The following is an 18,660-nucleotide window of genomic DNA, read 5'->3' on the forward strand; positions in this document are numbered from 1 at the left end:
ATTGCTTTTTCAAACCTTTTTTCTGACCTTGAGCTTTGATATTGAGATTTTAAAATGATTTCCTGGCCAGTTAGAAATCTGTACCAGTTGGTGTCAGGTGAGGCTGAGAAACAAGTTTGATAGCCGGAATAGTGTAAATTTCCTGAGCCCTTTGTTGTCTTGCTTTTCCCTGTCTTGGATGTTGCTTTCTGTGAAGTTGGTTGAACTGGTGAATATGCTGTGTGTAGAATCAGCTGATATATTTAAGATACCACAGAAGAACTAACAAACCGCAGCACTGTATCTGATTCTTGTTCACTTTTATGTAGCATAGTGTTCTCTAGCTCTTTTCTTTTTATTGTTCAGAAAGACCGAATTATTTAAGTGTTAACTTGTTTTCTGTTTAAGCTTTTTTGCTGATTCTGTGCTTAGTCATAGATAGTAATGTGTCTTTATGTTGTTTTCAGTCCTATCAGCTAGGAACTATAATCGGGGATTTATTTTTTCTCAGCTGCAATTTTATTTATATTAGAAGAACTTGAAATGCCGTTTTTGCTGTTCTGGAGAAAAGTAGAAGGGTGTGGTTATTTCTCTTTGGGAGTTGTGTCTAAAATATTATTCTATCCTTTTTATTTTCAGGAATTATAGCCAATACTTTTTTGAATATTGATATTTGCTGAGCACTTTGCTAGGTACTTGCATGGATTATTCCATGTAACCTTCACAACAACTCTATAAAGAAGGTATTATTGTTATTATTTCCATTTCATAAATGAGTAGACAAAAGCTTAACAGGGACCTTAGCTCACAGAACCAGCATGCATTGGAATGAGGATGTGGAGTTATTTAGAGGTGGATGGAAGGATCCTTGGCTTGAATTTTCGTTTTCTGAGCTTTGCAAGGATGTTGTAAATGGGCCTTGGGGATCTTGGCCCATTTCTTTGTCTTTCAGATTTTGGTGAATTTTTATAAATCTATATCCTATTTATACATTGTTGCTACTGGTTTTGTCTGAGAAAAGTTTCCAGATAAGGACTGATTTTGAGACTTCCAATACATACTTAGGCCAGGGAAGGAAACAACCACGAGGCAGTGGTGAGTATTCTCAGCGTAAATACTGGTGTTGAAGCTGTGTATTGAATACCCTCTTCCTCCGTCCTTGCCACATTACTTTGGCATTTGTCAGTAGTGAGGGCAACAATAAAGTAAATACTGTAATGCTTAATCATTTCCCTGCTCACAAATGGGCTCCTATCAAAAATTCCATTCTGAGAGGGGGCATTTTTATAGCACTATTAACTCCTTCCTAAAGACGTAGTGGGAAATGGATGAATCAATTACAAAATAACTTCAGATTCAGAATTTTCACCAGTTCTTCACTTTGAATTTGAACACTTGGATTCTTTAATCTACCATTTCCAAGTTTGAAATAAATGGAGGGAGGATTGGGTTTTCTGATATACTGCGTTATTGCAGTTAAATTAAACCGTAACAAATTGTTTTTTCTTTTCTTTTAAAAACTTATTTACTTATTTATTTAGTAACAAATCTTTAATGTCCTTCATTTCATTCAGCATTCATAACCCTGGAACTTAGTTCTGTTGGCGCTTTGGTATGTCTTTGGTACTTTAACCTTGAGAAATGTTAACAAAGAAATGCTTCCCTCCCTTCCCTCTCCACTCTGTCTCCCTCCTCCCCTAGCCCTTCTGTCTCTCCCTTTCCTTGTCCTCCTACTTATAAAATTTAAGCATAGAGAAAATCTTCCCTCTGGCCCAGTTAAGCACCATAAGCACCTAATAATACCGCATCTGCTCTCAAGGTTGTAAATGTAGTGTTTCTAAATGAGGTGACGTTTACTAAAAAGTATATTTAACCTGCCTCTGAGGTTTTATCTTTTTAAAATTCATTTTGCCTTCCAAAAGGGTGTATTATTTTTTGGAATTTACAGGGCAGCTATAAAACAGAATGCACAGTATGCTCTACACAGCTCGTTTCCTGTTTCTTCCTGGTCTCACTGCCCTGGTCTCTCTTTTCCTTTATCCTTCTAGATCACTGATCTCCTGGTTGCTACTCTTTGATTATCCTAGCTAGGGGTTTGAGATTTCTTTTTTTTTTTTTTTGAGACAGAGTCTCGCTCTATTGCCCAGGCTGGAGTGCAATGGTGCGATCTTGGCTCACTGCAACCTCCGCCTCCCGGGTTCAAGTGATTCTCCTGCCTGAGCCTCTCGAGTAGCTGGGATTACAGGCACCCGCCACCACGTCTGGCTAATTTTTGTACTTTTAGTAGAGATGAGGTTTCACCAGGTTGGCCAGGCTGGTCTTGAACTCCTGACGTCAGGTGATCCACCCACCTCAGCCTCCCAAAGTGCTGGGATTACAGGCGTGAGCCTCCGTGCCTGGCCGGGGTTTGAGATTTCTTAGTCGCTCCATTGTTTTATGTTTTACAAACCATGCCAACAAGATTATTTCATTAATCTCATCTTACTTTCCTAGACTAGATTCTTCAGTGGACTTTTCCAGAACTCCGTTGTTCACTCTTCTGAAAAATAACTTGATGTTCTGTCCTGTCATCTTTATTCTGTTCATACTCCACTTATTTTGGGCTTTTTTTTTCTTTCTCTCCTGCAAGAAGTCAAGACACCTCATGATATGGTGAAACGATCACAGGCTCTAAGGCTCTTGGGCTCTGGTGTTAGGAGTGTCACAACCTCAGCTTATGAGACGTTTAAAAATGCCTGCTATGGCCCAGGCACTATGCAAGCTGCGGGGATGGAAAGATGCCTAAGACCTGTCTCTCCCTTCAGAATGTAGTCATTTCCTCATAAGAAAATGAAGCCACTGGACTCTGAATGTATCATCTGGCTGTGCAGTTCTGCCATTCTGGAGCACTCATTTATTTAGTCCTATAGAGAGAGAGAGAGTGTGTGTGTGTCTATGCATATGTGTGTGTTTTTAATTTGCTTAATAATGGATCTTTTTGATTGAATTAATTCATAGACTCGTAGGATTTACAAATAAGACGTTTAAAGTTAACATGATTTAATCATCTGTTTTACAGGTGAGGAAACAGGCCTTAGCAGTAAAGTGACTGCCCTCCTGTCACACAATTAGTGGCAAAGCTGGGAAAGAACCCAGATCTTCGATTTCTAATTCAGCACTTTTCTGTCCAAGTTGACCGTTTAAAAATTTCTTGATTCTAAGACTTTTGCCTGAGCTATGATTCCTGGTTTCATACAGAAATCTGGAAGTATCCCACTGGTATTGGTAATGATCGCTGTAGCGTTTTGCAGGTTAAGTCACTGACTATCAGTCAGATGCCTCCTACATACTGAAGTCTGGTTTTTGCTTTTTGGAGCATATGAAAGAAGTATCTGACATTTTTTTTTTTTCTGTCCTTAAGGATTTTGAGAACTTGAGTTGAATTTATGAAAAATTAACCTGACCAGGATTTTCATTTTTCTTTCTTTATTGTTTCTCTTTAGATCTTGTGCCCTCTACCTCCCCATTAAAAATATCTTGATTACTTTTTTTTTTTTTTTGAGACGTAGTCTCGCTCTGTCGCCCAGGGTGGAGTGCAGTGGCGCGATCTTGGCTCACTGCAAGCTCCGCCTCCCGGGTTCACGCCATTCTCCTGCCTCAGCCTCCCGAGTAGCTGGGACTACAGGTGCCTGCCACCGCGCCTGGCTAATTTTTTGTATTTTTAGTAGAGATGATGTTTCACTGTGTTAGCCAGGATGGTCTCAATCTCCTGAACTTTACTTATACTACTATTAGGCAAACATTAATTGATCCACAGTTGTGTTCCTGGCATGGGTGTTAAGGATGTAGAATCAATTTCAGTTTTCCGGGAATGTGCTGCCCATAGGTTGCAGATTGAGATGATGAACCATCCAATGTGCTTTAGTGCAGTGATTCTCAACCAGGCCAATTTTGCCCCCCATGGGACATGAGTCAATGTCTGAAAACATTTGTTGTTGTCACAACTGGGCAGGGTGGGGAAGGATGGGGGTGGTACTGCTGGCATCCTGGTGAACAGAGACCGGAGGTGCTAGTAGAGATCCCACCCCACTACACTGACCCCCGTGACAAGAATGATCTGACTGGAAATGTCAGTAGTGTCAATGTGGAGAAACCTAGGTACAGGGTGTGATAATTGCTATATTCAAAACAACTACCACGTTTTTAGTGTTTTCTGAGCCTGGCTCTGTTCTGTGGTCAAGGTGGACATATATTACTATTGCCCCTAGCTAGGTTTAGGGGTCTGGGAAGGCTGAGTTGCACTCGGAGGTCAGGTAGAAGGAGGAGGGAACAGGCACAGACAGCAGAGGGGGTGGTGTGTGCCACCACTTGGAGGGGACAGTTAGGGACATCTGGGGAAATGCAGGCTGCTCATTATGGTGAAAGCTAGAAGGTGAGGGGGCAAGAAACTCAAGAAGAGGCTATGGAAATTGCACAGTGGAAGCTGGAAAATGGATGGCGTCGTACGACATTCTGAGGCACCTGGTTTTTATTTAAAGGGTTTAGAGAACCAAAAATGGATTTTAGGTCAGGTAGTTACGTGTTTGGGTTTGTCTGTTTTGGAAGAGAACTTCAGTGGTTTCAAGGAGAACTAATTGGAAGGAGGCAACTGGAGAGATAAGTTAATTGGGAGGCTGTTGCGGCCATTTCATGTAAGAATTGAGCCAGGGAAGTGAAAGTAGGGATGGAAATATAAATAGTTGAATTTCAGAGATATTGGTGAGGTTGATTGGTTCGGACACCAAAGAAGGGAGGAGTTAGGGTCAGGTCATTGATTGTTGACGAGGGCAAGCATAGATAAAGCACATGTGCCCCTTCCCCAAAGGGAGGTATGTAAATCTTGTCAGCAGTACCTGCTTCTAGCTTCATGTCCAGCAAATGAGGGGATGTCTCTCTTTTCCGTCAACCTATGGTCTGAAAGTTAAGCCAGCCATTGCAACACATTGGCACACAACAGGGGAGAGAAGACAGGGTTGCTGCAGTAAAATCTTTTAAAAAGGAGGAGAGAATGGACATATTCCATAGATGCTTTGTTCCATCCCATTGAATGAGAATTGCAAGACCTCCTGCACACTAGCTGTGGCGTGAACTCCCGAGTTGGCCAGGTTGGCTGCTTTTGGTTTTGTTCTCTGAGAAGGTCTCCCTTGTCCAGTGTCCTTTGTGGCTCATCTAGGATGGGTGTATAAGTCATATTTCAGCTCAGATGTCATCTCCTCGGGCAGCTTTTCTCTGACGTCCGAGTAGAAAGTAGGCATCCAGTTTTTAATCGCCTTGCTGGAGCTAGGGATAGGGCATGTGTTAGTTATCTGCAGCATTCACTTCATTTACGTGTTGTGCTTTTTGTGCCCCCTTATGCTGGAATGTAAGGTCAGGAGGGTGGGAGGGGCCTTGGCTGATGTGTTCACTCTGAATCTCTAATACCTGGAATGGTATCTGGCTCAGGATGTTTTTTGAAAGAAAGAGGAAATGAATGAGCGAGGAGAATAAAATGCTGAAGGAGGAACCGGTTTTTAAATTTTTTTGTTTGTGTTTTGGTGGGGAAGAGGACATTGAATTCAGTTTTGGATATGAGTTTTAGAAATATTGATATTAAATATAGACAGGAGCATAGGCTTGTCAATAGGCCATTAAACATACAATAGGTACAGATGTCCAATTGGCCATTAAACATGCAGAGTGAAGCTCAGGGAAATTACAGTAAAGATAGCTAACATATACTGAGCTTTGCCATGTGCCAGTCTCTGTTCTTAGCACTTTACTGATCTTAGTAAAGTGGAGCTATCAATTTATGGAAGCAGAAGCTGAAGCTATTGAGTGGTAATGCCCAGAGGGGGTGCATGATAATTAAATAGGGACAGAATCCAGAGGCACAGCAGCATCTGAGAGGTGAGTCAAGAAAGAGGCACAAGATCCTAGGGAACACTGGCATTTAAGGGATGAGTGAAGAAAGTGGCCCCTCTTAGAAGAAGCAACTAGAGAGCAGGAGGGTTGGGGTGAGGGAAATCTGGGAGAGTGTGGTGTCTCTGAATCCAAGGAAGCGGTTCAGGGAGGGGGGATTCCTGGATGTCTCAGAGATCTGAAAAGTGGCCGTGGTCTTCCAGATCAAATAAATGATGTTGGGAAGAGCTGTTTCAGGAAAACCTTGGGAAAGGAAATAGGTTGAGGGTTTGAGAATTTCGGGTTGCTGTCAGGAAGGAGCTAGTAGAGAGGGAGAGTTTGGAAATGCAGTGGAGGGAGAATATTGATGCTGCCTGACTTCTGGGGAGGTAGGAGTTGATTGCAACTGAAGCGTTTGATAGGGGCACGTTCTCAGACGTAGATTTTAGGTTTTTTTTTTTTTTTTTTTCCTGTAGAACCTTCTGATTTCCTTGTTCTGTAATTTTCCAGTGGATCAAGAGGCGATTGAACTGTACATGCTGCACATTGCTTCCCTGGTTCATTGCCAGTGAAAGAGCTGGGGACAGTAGGGTCTTGTCAGCTGCAGCCACTGACTCAGCAGCCATCAGCAGCAAGGACAGAGGTTCTGCTGCATTCCTTACTTTACCTTCTTTCACTGGCATCAGCTGTTAGTTTTGTTTTTCCAGGTTACCTTGGCTTCCCATGGGGTTGCATTTTCACTAATTTCCCCTAAGCCTAAAATTCTGGTGGCACAAAAGCCATCTTTCACAAGTAGTCAGGCTGTCAGTAGTTGAGATGGCTCAGTAATGTCTGCAACCACACATTTAATAAAGAAAACCTAAATTACATCTGCATGTTACGAAATTGAAACTGCATCAACTTTTGTTTTTTCTAGTGACAGGAATTGGCTTTCTGATTGCAAAAATAAAGCTAGTGTTTTTGGAATGTGCTTTCCAAATAGAAAGTGTGTCTTAGTTTCCTGATAGGTGGATTCTGAAACTTTTTATCTAGCTTTAGATTTTATGAATTTGTATCTAGCTTCAACATGCCCATAGATAATGGAGCCAGGTAATATAGACTAAGTACTTAAAAACAAGTACTCGTCTCTTTGTCACATTTGAAAGAAAATATATTTTATGAAAATAATTTAAAAAATAAACTGACTTGGTTATTTGAGAATAGTTTCTCATAATTGTTATTATATACTCTGAAGCCTAAGATGTTATCTCATTTGATAATCTGTTTAAAAAATATGAATGAATTATGATAGCATTGGAAAAATTTACAGAAATAGTTTTCTGTAGGTTTTTGTTTTATAACTAGCCTCCTCCATCAAAGCTAATAGTTACGCTTTCAGTGAAGTGAAGAGTAGTCAGCAAAGTATCTTGACTAGACTTTTGATTCTTGCTGAAGCAAAACTGGCTTGCAAATCTGGGAAAGGCTAGGTAGGGAAGTTGGATGGTTTAGGAGGAGAGGCATATTTGTACAGTCTCCTGTAAGGTAAAATTTGGAACTCAGATTTTCAGTAACTCCATAGAGTTACATGACTGATACAGAAGCACATAGCTCCCTCAGTGATTCAGCCTGTTGGCATTTCTTAGCTTTTTGTTATCAAGACTTCTTTACGCTCTTAAAATTTATCAAGGACCCCAAGAAACTTAATATTTGCTATGTTACAAATTAAAAGTGATAAAATTAAAAATATAAATTCATGAAAAATACCAAAAATAAATTGATTATAAAGAGCATATATTTATGAAAAATAATATTTTACAAAATCATAAAAAAATGTCATTGCTGTGCATTTTTGTCAATCTCATTAACATCTGGCTTGATTAAAGACAGCTAGATTCACAAATGTGCTTCTGCATTCAGTCTGTCATTTGGAATATTTCACTGTAAGTCATGAGAGAATGAGAGTAAAAAAGACAACTTGTATTTTAGTAGTATTAAGAAAACATTTTTGAACTCCTGAACTCCTGAGAGGATTTCAGGGACCTCTTGGCAGGAGTTGGGTGGGAGGGGGTCCCTGGACTACACTTTGAGAACCACTGGATGAAACTATATGTATTTCTTGATGACCATTTCCTTGGTTTCCTTTCTTCTGCCCCTTGGGGCCTGGTAAAATATTCTTTATGTTGACTCCTCAAATGTGTTTACTGATTTAAATTTCCTCTATAAAATTCCAGGGGAAGGAACCATCCAGTGAATCAGGCCTTCACTTCCTTTTCACGAAGCCTTTCCCCTTAATTAGTCATGCTGTAAGAATCCATCTCACTCCTTTGACTCAGCCGCCATAGAGGTGCCACCAGACGCTTTTTACTATGCCTGATGACATTGTAGACTGGTTACAAATCAAGATAAGTTGTTTAGGAAAAAAATACTCCCTTTTCAGTACAAAGAATTCTAGGAAGTCTTGGAGGTTGCTGGGAGAAAGAAAGTAGAATTGTTTCCTACAAACGGAGTGGAAAAGTCTTTGGAGAAGTTTTTGGGGGCCTGGCTGGCACATGGGATCCACTCTGCTCTCCAGGAAGCGTATGCCATCTTCTAGTTCGCATTTCTGCACCAAGGCAGTGGCAGGTGGCCCGAAGAGTGAGTGGGAAGCAATAATCAGCTCTCCAAGTAACAGCATTTTCATTTGCTAAATGTTATGTTAATGTTCTCCAAACTGATGGTAGAATTATACAAACTTAGGCTGAAAATATGCATACTGTTCATCTTAAGTTTTCAGACTTCTGATAAAATGTAGGTAAATAATATCAAAAAGTATCTTAAAAATTACACAGTAAATTTTGTATAGAACAAATATGTGTACAACTTACAACATTTACATTGGAACAATTAGCTACATCAGAAAAATGCCTGCATGAATATAGTAGCATAAAAACAGTTGCTTTTGCATTTAACTTGCAAAGAAATGGAAACAACAGCATTTTAAAAAGAGCATGGGTTTATGTGCTTTATGTGGATGAGTAGCGGCATTTTCTAACTGCTTGCCTCTTGGGCACATAAGTCATCATGGTACATTCTTACTAATAGACTTTGAACTTCTTTCTCTGTCCTTTTCTTCTGGGCCGTATATTGCCGCCTTTAGCGCTTCAGCATGGAAGGGATCTCAAATGTCATTCAGAATGGCCTCCGCCACACCTTTGGAAATTCAGGTGGAGAGAAACAGGTGCTCGGTTATCCTTATTTTCCTCATTCTCTGCTTTTTCATTTTCTGTGTAAGTGAAGATCCTGAAAGCTGGTAGTTTACTAATTTACTAAGACCATTGCTTAACGAGAGAAATAAAAGTTTATTATAAAAGTTCATTATATTTATAGTCTTGATAATGAACAGAATTTCCCTTTGAGGAAAAAGCATTTTTCAAATTGGACAATAGATTAAATGCATTCTTAAGACGTGTTTTATAGCTCCATTTTTCACTCTTAGTTTTAAACAAATAGATATTAACATTTTAACATAATGTATTGCATGTGTAGAAAATCTGCTTGTGAAAATAACTAAACTAAAATATGTGACTCTAATTCTAAAAGTCTAAGTCGCAAGATGTCATTTTTGGGGGAAGAAGGCCAGATGTCGGTATGTTTGAGACTAGAGTTCTAGGTCAAAAATATGTATAGCGTATATCTTACCTCCTTTAAATGAAATTCATGTGTTTTTAAGGTGTATTGCATAGTCAGCCAACTCAGTTGTCTGCCAAACGAGGCATGCGACATTATTTATACAAAATTATACACAGATATGAATATATAATCAAGTATCTAGCAATTTGCTTTTTATTCACATTTTTGTATAATGATTGAAGGAATATCATGAACATGGGAAACATTCACATTAATGGGTATGCTTAAAATTACCTTTCACTATATGAAATTTTCACCTTCAAAAAGAAAAGTCTTTAAGTTAGCTCTTCTGTGCAGATTAAGAAGGTGTACAAAATGTAGCTTGTAGGAAGTTTAGCAAAAGAACGCCTAGATCAAATGCCTGGAGTTTTTACTGCAGGTAGTTAATTGTTTCTCCGGAAGGGAGATCATTCCTATTAAAGAGGGAAGCCTCACATTGACATTTGCAGCTCATCAATGAGCTCCATGAAGGGATGTTTGAATTTTTGTTTTCATTCCGGTGCCTCTCACCTCTCTCAACCTCAAAAGAAGGCAAGGAATCTTCCAAACTGTGAGTGGAGCAGGGAGGCCTGAAGATGCAGCCAGGTAGCCAGAGAGCGGGCCAGGGCGCAGCCGCCTGGTGCCTCTCCAGGTTGCCTCACACATGCAGAGTGAAGCCAGGAGGACATCATTTCTGGCCTTTTGTTGTTGTTGTTCTTTACAAAGAAACATTCGATTATACAATTGGGCATCACCTGCAAGAAGTCTACGTCAAAAAGACGGTGGGACACTTAAGTGTCTCAGAGATTGAACTATGCAGTTTTACCACTTTTCTGGACTTAGGGATCCAGTTACTGTAAAGCAGCTTTCTTTATCCTGTTTTTCAATTATGGGCAGGATAAGATCACTCAGTGAGAATTAGCCACAGAGCTGAGATTTAGGGCACGAGGTTAAATAATGGGTGGAGCTAAGAGATTCCAGGTAAAAACCACTGGCTTTCTATATGAGCATATGTGAAATGCACGGAACTATTTTTTTGGTGGGATGGTAAGAACAGGAAAATCTGGACAATCATTTATGGATTATGCTTTCATGGGATTAGTTAAAAGACATGGCGCTGTTACTTATGAGCCTTTACAAGTAGTGAACTAGGAAGTTTATCTCAATTTTAGACATTAATTTTCATTATTCATTTCCCCTTAGGCCATTCTCTACTTTAACTTTTCTCCTTTAATGCCTAAAAACGTTTACAATGACTTACCCAATAATTTAAAATAATAGTAACGCATTTCTAAAACGATTTAAGTGTGTCTTTGTTAGCTTCTGAAAGAAGCTAGTGTGTGTTTTTCAAAGTTGTCATGTTATATATGTGGACCATTTGTTCAACCAGAATAAAAATGGTCTGAAACAGAATTATTTTGCTGTTGGAAATTACGTTATTGTGCAGAACCGTTAAAACTATGTTTTTAGTTTAAATTGCTATTTTTAAAATGTGTTGAAAAATATGCAAGTAGAATATGAGATAATACTTCACTTTAAAAATGAACAAATTGAGTAAACCATCCTCAGACTTAGTCCTATGAAATTTTCAATAACTGAAATGCAAAAAGGTGGTTGTTTCTGTTGACACTAGGTTTGTATGAAGCAAATAGAGGTGGGCAAAAAAAAAATGAGCTCCATCTGAGATAGTAAGATAACTTTATTCCCATATAATACCTGTGTTTTCATTACCAAAGTAGCTTGTGTTTTATATTATCAGATAGACCTTCTAGTAACAGTATCAAATTTTTTGCAGATAAGGTAATTCCGATTTAAGTGACACTTTTTTTTTTTAAACTTGGCAGTATTTGACTACAGTCATTCCTTATGAGAAAAAAAACGGACCACCGTCTGTTGAAGATCTTCAAATATTAACAAAAAGTGAGCAAAGACAAAATGAAACTATTACCTGATTTCCTTTTGCTGATTGGTAAACACCTGACTTTAGTTGGCTGATTTTGTTGTTAGTGTTTTGTCAATTTAGGATGTAAATGATGCATATAATTGTTTATTTTTGTAAGAATGAAGCCGAAAATGGCTGTGACATTAAATACAACAGTAACTCTAGTGTTGATTTGTAGTTTTTCTGTTTTTCTTACCTTGTGAAATATTTATGAGCTAAAATTTTGGGAAAAAGCATAACCTAAATCTCCATCATCTCTTATATGTTTAAGAACATATCCATTTATCATAAATAAAATTGCTTATGGATCTTATATATCTATGATTGTCAGTAACTGAATAGGAAAGATTTAGGGTAAACACTTTTTATTTCTTATGAATGTAGAACCCGAGGTAGTAGTTATAGGTAGAACATAAATTGACAGTGATGTTTTAAGAACATGCATTCATTCAGCAAATATTTGGTGAAGGCCTACTCTGTACCAGGCCATGATCTGGGCACTTGGGATACTTTAGTGAACAAAGCAGACAAAGATAACGCACCTTCAAGGGGCTTGCCTTAAAAAAAATTGTTAGATTTAAATATACATGATACTGAGTATCTCTTATGATGGCCGCAAATGAGCCCTGAATTCTGGTTCTATCCCTGTTATTTTCAGGGATATCCTTGGAAGTTACTTACTCTCTTTTGCTCACATTGAAAAACTAGGATAAAAAATATTTGTTCTATTTACCTCACAGTAAATAGATTAAGATTAATATATGTATGATTTTGGCTAAGTTACTATCAATTAGCCGTTAAAATGGAGGGATTGAATTTGCTGATCTTTTAGGTCTTTGTTATGGTAAATATTTATGATACTTGCTAATTAGGGGGGAACCAAATGAAAGAGCATCACATGGATGAGTATGGATGATGATACTTATTTTGGCAATTTAAGAGGAATGGGCAAGGAAAACCTAAGAGTAGAAGCAAGTGTCTTATTTCTTAGCTCCCTGCCTGCTAACTTGGAGCTTTTATTCTTTCGTTTGGTGAATAATTCTTTAAAAATTTTATATTTAAATATGGATAAATCAAGTGATGCCAGCCAGTCTGAAATAAAAAATCAAGAGATTAACTGGGTAGCTAGCCCTCTTATTTTCAGGAAGAACTTAAGTTATATGTGTCCAAGATCACACAGGGGGATGGTTAATTACAGAGCTGGATCTCTTAATTCCCAGGAAATTATACTTTCAATGATGCTGGTTTTTGGTATGTGATTTTATTTAGAAGTTAGAAAAAATTTTAAACATGATTGGAAGCAGAAATACTGAACATGGTAGCCCTCTTAAGAAGGGAACATAAATAAATATTGCTCATCAGCCAGGAATTACTGGCAGGCCTCAGCTTCTCAGATCAAGAACAAATACTTCATTGGTCAAACTAAAGTCATCATAATTCCAGCATCGAGATGTCTTTATAGGTTGTCACAGTTTGGAATCTTTGGACATATTTGGGTCCAAAGCTCCTTTTCTTTCCAAAAGAAGAGCCCTGTGGAGACAGTCACAGTGTTTATGGATATACAGTCTTCCTGATAAAAGCTATTCGGGGATTTTGGGTGCAATAATAATAGTTAATAAAAATTTAAATAATTTGAGTAGTGTTAGTTACAGTTAATACATAGCATGTACTATGTGTCAGGCACTATGATATGACCTTTATATCTGAATTAGTAGCTTAGTCCTCATAACAAACCTTTGAGATTAAATCTAATTATTATTCTCATTTCACAGATGAAGAGCTTGGTGCAAAAGTGGTTAAGTAGCTTGCTCAGCGTCACACAATTAGGAAGTGGCAGAGCCAGGGTTTAAACCCAGGAAGGCTGATTTGACAGTTACACTATTTTGCCTTGTCGTATTGGTGGGGAAAAACAGTGAAATATTTTTACCAGGATGCTTTGGAGAAAATTTGAGTTGGCAGTCTCTGTTAAAGTATAATATTTGTGAGTTTATCTCAACCTGAATGGTCTAGCTTAAAAAAGAAAAACGTTATACTAGGTGGCTGCTTTTTCTATTTTAGTTTTTACTTAGAAGATAAATTTGTCAAATTAGAATGAGGCTAATTCTCCCAGGTTTCTCCCTAGTGCAGAGGAGGCAACAGCCAGGCAGATGCCAGATGCTGCTTCATGGAAGTCTGTTCTTCATTTGGGTCTTTTATTTGAAAGTTTCTAAGGAGTCTGACAGGATACGCTTGTTGGAGGGTATAGCTGTCCATTTCTCTAAGAGTTTCTCTAGTTTGCTTGATCTGCAGCACTGAGGTTTTCTTGCTGCACAGAGTTCATTGAGGTGCACATTATAGTAACCCACTTTCCGGTATTATTACAGAGCGAAGGCTCCTTGTAAATAACCCAATTCCTCTTTTTTTGTCTCCACTGTTTGGAAATTTTAAATCAGGGAAGCAACTGTCAGGTAAGTGGGATATTCTTACCTAAAATAAATTCTTGTGGACTTACTCCACTAAAATAAATTATTGGGCCTTTGTTGTTGTATCCCCTTATCAGGAAAATCACCTATAATTTGTATGAGTCAGTTATATCCTATAATTAAGGAAGATTAAGGCCACAATGATTGAAATTAAATAATATTTTTGATCTAAATTTTTAATTGTGGTCTTTTTTCCCCTCTTCTATTTTGCAGTTCTTCGTGCCATGAAGGAGGACAGTGAAAAAGTTCCGAGCTTGTTAACTGATTATATTCTGAAAGGTGAGTTTTATAATGGTATAGGTGGGATGGCTGGGAGGTTTGGATTAGTCAGTAAATACATCGCCTTGCTAATACATTAGACAGTAACTTCCCAATGCACAACTTTCATTAATCTTACTATGCGGGGTGAGGATTAGCTACATGACTGACTTCTTACCAACATTATATATTATGGTTTTATATAATTTAAGTTTTATTGGAGGTTCTGGGTTGGAAATAATCTCCACAGTTAAACTATAAACATCAAGAGAGGTAGTAGAAGAAAATTAGTGAGATGGCACCATAATCATGTGGGTATCAGATGTTGGCAGATTGGCACTGGGAAATTTGAGAAGGGTGGTCTCTGTCATCTGGAGGACAGTGGAAAGGAGGACAGATCATTAGTGAGGACGGATGAAGGAAGGAAGAGTCACATCTGTGAACAGTGCCAAAGGGAATACGAAAGGGACTGATGTAAGACACAGGGAGGGAAGCGGGGAAATAAAAAGAATGGACTTGCATAAACCCAGGACAGTGAAAAAGCAGCCACAAATCTTAGAGGCAAGGTGAGGCTCACACAGGGTGGGAATATTGATGAGGCAAAAGAAGAGTGAGAGGTTGAGTTACTTTGCCGAGGAAAGAGCAAAGTTTGGATGATAAAGAAGGGACGGAAGAACTTAATTAGAGGCAAAATTAATACTTTTCAATGAAATATTTTTTTAAAGTAGCAGGTATTCAGGGACCAGATTTTGAAAGCATCACAAAATGCGTCTTGTAGTGTTTGATCAAATTTTGAGAGCAATCCTCTTCTAGTAACAGTCTTCTTCTCTGGGTTCTCTCTCTTCTCCATTAAAGTTAGCTGAGCACAAGGAAGATGAAGATTTCTGAGACATTAGAAACCTCAGATGGTCTTTTCTTAAACCACAGTGTCATGAAAGGGGAACCTCAGTAGTATACACAGGGTGCTCAAAGTGAATCACACATTTCACTTCTAAGAGTCTTGATGCGGTGAGAGTAAGAAGCATGAGCTAGACACTAGTGGGTTAACACTGGAGTAGAACAGACTGAGTTGACATCATTTTAAAAAATAAGCTTTTTTTCTAATGGAGGACTTTTTCTCCCTATAAAATTCTGAAATTTTTTTTTTTAATACCTGACATCTTTGTTTGCTTTTGTGTTGTGCTAGCATTGGTATGAAAGCTGGATTGTTCTGAGGTTCGTTCTTCTAGATGTGAAACAGGAATGAGACGAACATAAAGAACATGTCTTAAATTTTAATTATATGGGGTTCCTAGGCCTCTATGAGGGCCAGAGGTAGAATGAGCTTCTGAAGCATTCTCTAGCTATTTTAGCATTTAACTGCATGGAAGGATGTTATGACCCAAAGAACAGAGTCCTCTGGGGAAAAATGATTTTTAATTCTTTACTCTGAAAACCTAGGACTGTAATTGTGAACCTACCTATACCGCATGCCTTAGGGAAGCAGCACCCATCTAATTCTGCTCCTCATGCTCGGGCCGCTGGCTCCTGTCTGTAAGCCCAGTTCTATCTATACTGTACCTGCTTCTGATGAGCTGTCTGTGTGCATGTGTTGTGGTTTTGTCTTGGCTTTGTATTGTGAGGACTGGGTGGAAAAGCAGCAAGGATTTAGACTACAGCGGAGACTGTAGTCAGAGAAAACGAAGACGGGAGTGCGATGCGGAGATGTATTTACCCAAATGTGTGTGGGAAGGTGGGGAAGTCGGGTCATTGAAAATGCTCTTTTCCACCCATCCTGAAAGTTCACAGCTGGTTAACTGTTCCTCTTCCGTGGGGACCAATAATACGACACTTTGCCTGGGAGGGGGATATTGCTCAAGGGGAGAATACTCCTTCCCCTTTTTTGGATGGTTTGTTGTTGTTTCAACACAGATCAGAGTGTGGCTTGGCTGCCTAAATACACCATCTTAGTTTTAATGCAAATGTCAGAAGTGAAAGAAGGTAGAAAAGTGGTCTCATTTGGCCTGAGAAAGGGAGTAGGGTGGGCACTGTATGGGCTAATTGAGCTTCTCTTTCTCGCACCTGCTTAATGACCCCCCTGCGGCCTGCCGCCACTGCTGCCTTGACAGTAGTACCCAAGGCTCATTCTGAAGTAATGTGCGCGTGGCTGCTGCCGTGCTGCTAGTTAGGAATAAAAATGTGTGCAGAAACGTGCACCCTTCTTTGACTTCCCTAGGGATCCTGTTTGCTGTGTCACAAGCCTCATGGTATAGGGCGAATGTTAGGGGCTTCTATCTCCAAGTGGCACCCTAAGAGACATGGCCTTCTGGTATCTCATTTCTGGGAAATTCTAATGTGTGTTGAGAGAACTCATCCTTGTTGGGTATAGCCTCTTAAAACCTTAAAAAAATTGCTACATAGATCTTTGCATTTAGTTCTCATTAATGGTTTTTAAATGTACATGTAAAATGTATGTTTTGTGTAAATGTATACAAAATATACATTTGTAGCTAAAAGTTCTCTTTTTCTTCTAGTTCTGTGTCCTACATAGAGCAGCAACTTTATCTGCGGTGGGCTCCAAGCTAGATTTCCTACAGCATTATTCTGAGAGCTGGCTACCATTACCCTTCTTGCTATTGGAAACTCAGCACATTTGAACTTGGGTTTGATTCAGTACTAACAGATCTTGACTACACTAATTCTTTATATTATAGAACCAACGGAAATATGGGCACTATTTTGAATTCTAGAGATGGTTTTTGTTAAATCTACTAATAAACTGTTCTCTTAGTAGATTAAGAGAGAGTAATATTAATTGTGCATGTGCAGTTGTATTTCTCATTAACTGACAGTATGCCCATTTGTTTTTATGGCTTTCTTATCTAAACTGCACTGATGAACTAGATTAAAGCCTTGGGAGATTTATACTATAAATTCAGTGATGGCAAGAACCAACGCTGTTTTTTGTGAGAATTGTCAGTATAACTATTACCTACCAGTATTGTTCAGAGAGATTGAAACAGAATAAACGGGCTGTTCTTGAAGAAGCAAAGCCAGAATATGCATTACTTTGGTTTAATACTTAGTGCTAACATTGAAACTGTTGGTGATGATGGATTTTGTAGCTTGCTGCTTGTTTCACCACTGGTCAAATTTTAACCATTAAATTGCCATTCACTTTTAGAATCTTGTATTTAACTTTTGATTTTCAAATGTTCTGCTTCATGTGTCTGTGAAGAATTGTACTTTAAAAGTGTGTGTCCTATGAGGTGCTTGAGAAAGTGTACACTGCAGAACTGCCCATTCTCATTACTGTGTCATATTTTATTCATGCCTGTGTGTTTTTCGTAAGTATGAATTCTAGATACAGCTACTTACGGATTCATCAATATCATGAGCACTTTTGCTGGTTCCAATCAAATCAATGGCATTTAATAAATTTTTTAAGAAGTAAAAATACATGTTTGAGAGCCTTATATTTGGGAGTTTTGTGTTGTATTTTTTTTTCCTTACAGTGCTAGATTCTTTCCCTTAATTCCACACAGAGCCCATCGCTACAATATGTGAGCAGATGAAACCCTGATTAGTCCCAGAATGCTACGAAGGGGAAGAGGAGGACGTTTATTAGAGTATGCTGAGCTGCTGTGGAATGACAGAAGTAAGTCCTGCTCTTTTTCTGGGGCTGTGAGACATTGCAAAAACAGCCATGCAGCCCCCTCCCATAGACGACATGAATGAATGAAGAGTCTATAATAGGACCTGCTACAGGAGGCTTTCACAATTCCACTTAAACACCTGTGAGCAAAACAAACAGGGCTAACATATTCCTCACTCCACTCAGCAACTGAGACACCATGACTGCAAAGGCAGGGGCGCGGTTTGAAGTTTAATGCCTGCTTGGCATTTCAGCCGTCATCTCTAGGGGTATGAGAAACTCGAGATGGTTTCCTTGTTTTATTAATGTTCTTATGTGGAACTTACTGGCCCTTTCCCCAGATACATGTACTTACACAGTAATAATAATTTAAATTAATTTGAATTTGTAAAAATGACGCCTTGTACTGAAGAAATGTAGCTTTAAAGGGTATATGATATAGTAGAAAGTCCTTAGGGGATATATTTTTTTAAAGGAGATTCAACATGGGTCTGTTTATAGCTCATTCCTAAATTGATGCTTCTAAAATGTATGAAAATATACCTATTTATTTTTTCCTGTCAGTCAGCTCAAGAAGTCTCTTTGCAGTTAGGCTTCCCCTGGTCATGCTCGGTAAAGTCTTGCTTCTTCAGCATCGAACCACTGTAGGATTTCCCACCACAGTCCTCCTGTGCGTAGCAAGTTAATTTTGATACCAGCTATGAGCACGTTTCTGACAGCAGGTAGGTTTCTTGTCTGTCTCCCTAAAAACAGCATCGCTATTCTGGGTACTCTGGGAGACACTTTTCTTTTTGCAAGGATACCTTGGGAAAGACCCGCCTAACGACAAAGGCACGGGACTTCTTGTTACACCAGGGGTTCAT

General features: G+C 38.8%; 1 protein-coding gene across 5 annotated transcripts in view; it reads left to right on the forward strand.

The window, feature by feature from the left end:
• Window positions 1-17,912, forward strand: part of FEZ2 (fasciculation and elongation protein zeta 2) — a 47,775-nt gene extending 29,863 nt beyond the window's left edge. Inside the window, exons 6-9 of one of the 5 annotated variants that reach the window (XM_054677771.1) lie at window positions 8,990-9,070; window positions 11,346-11,421; window positions 14,119-14,184; window positions 16,677-17,599. In XM_054677771.1, the coding sequence (XP_054533746.1) occupies window positions 8,990-9,070; window positions 11,346-11,421; window positions 14,119-14,184; window positions 16,677-16,693 (240 nt within the window). In that variant the 3' untranslated portion in view covers window positions 16,694-17,599. Of the gene's footprint in view, window positions 1-8,989; window positions 9,071-11,345; window positions 11,422-14,118; window positions 14,185-15,603; window positions 16,587-16,676; window positions 17,600-17,687 lie in introns of those variants that run through there. The other 4 variants (XM_054677770.2, XM_016948345.4, XM_054677773.1 and 1 more) reach the window with 4 other exon arrangements.
• The last annotated feature ends 748 nt before the right edge of the window (window positions 17,913-18,660 follow it).

The sequence above is a fragment of the Pan troglodytes genome, chromosome 12 (assembly GCF_028858775.2).
Source record: "Pan troglodytes isolate AG18354 chromosome 12, NHGRI_mPanTro3-v2.0_pri, whole genome shotgun sequence".
NCBI classification, from domain to species: Eukaryota; Metazoa; Chordata; class Mammalia; order Primates; family Hominidae; genus Pan; species Pan troglodytes.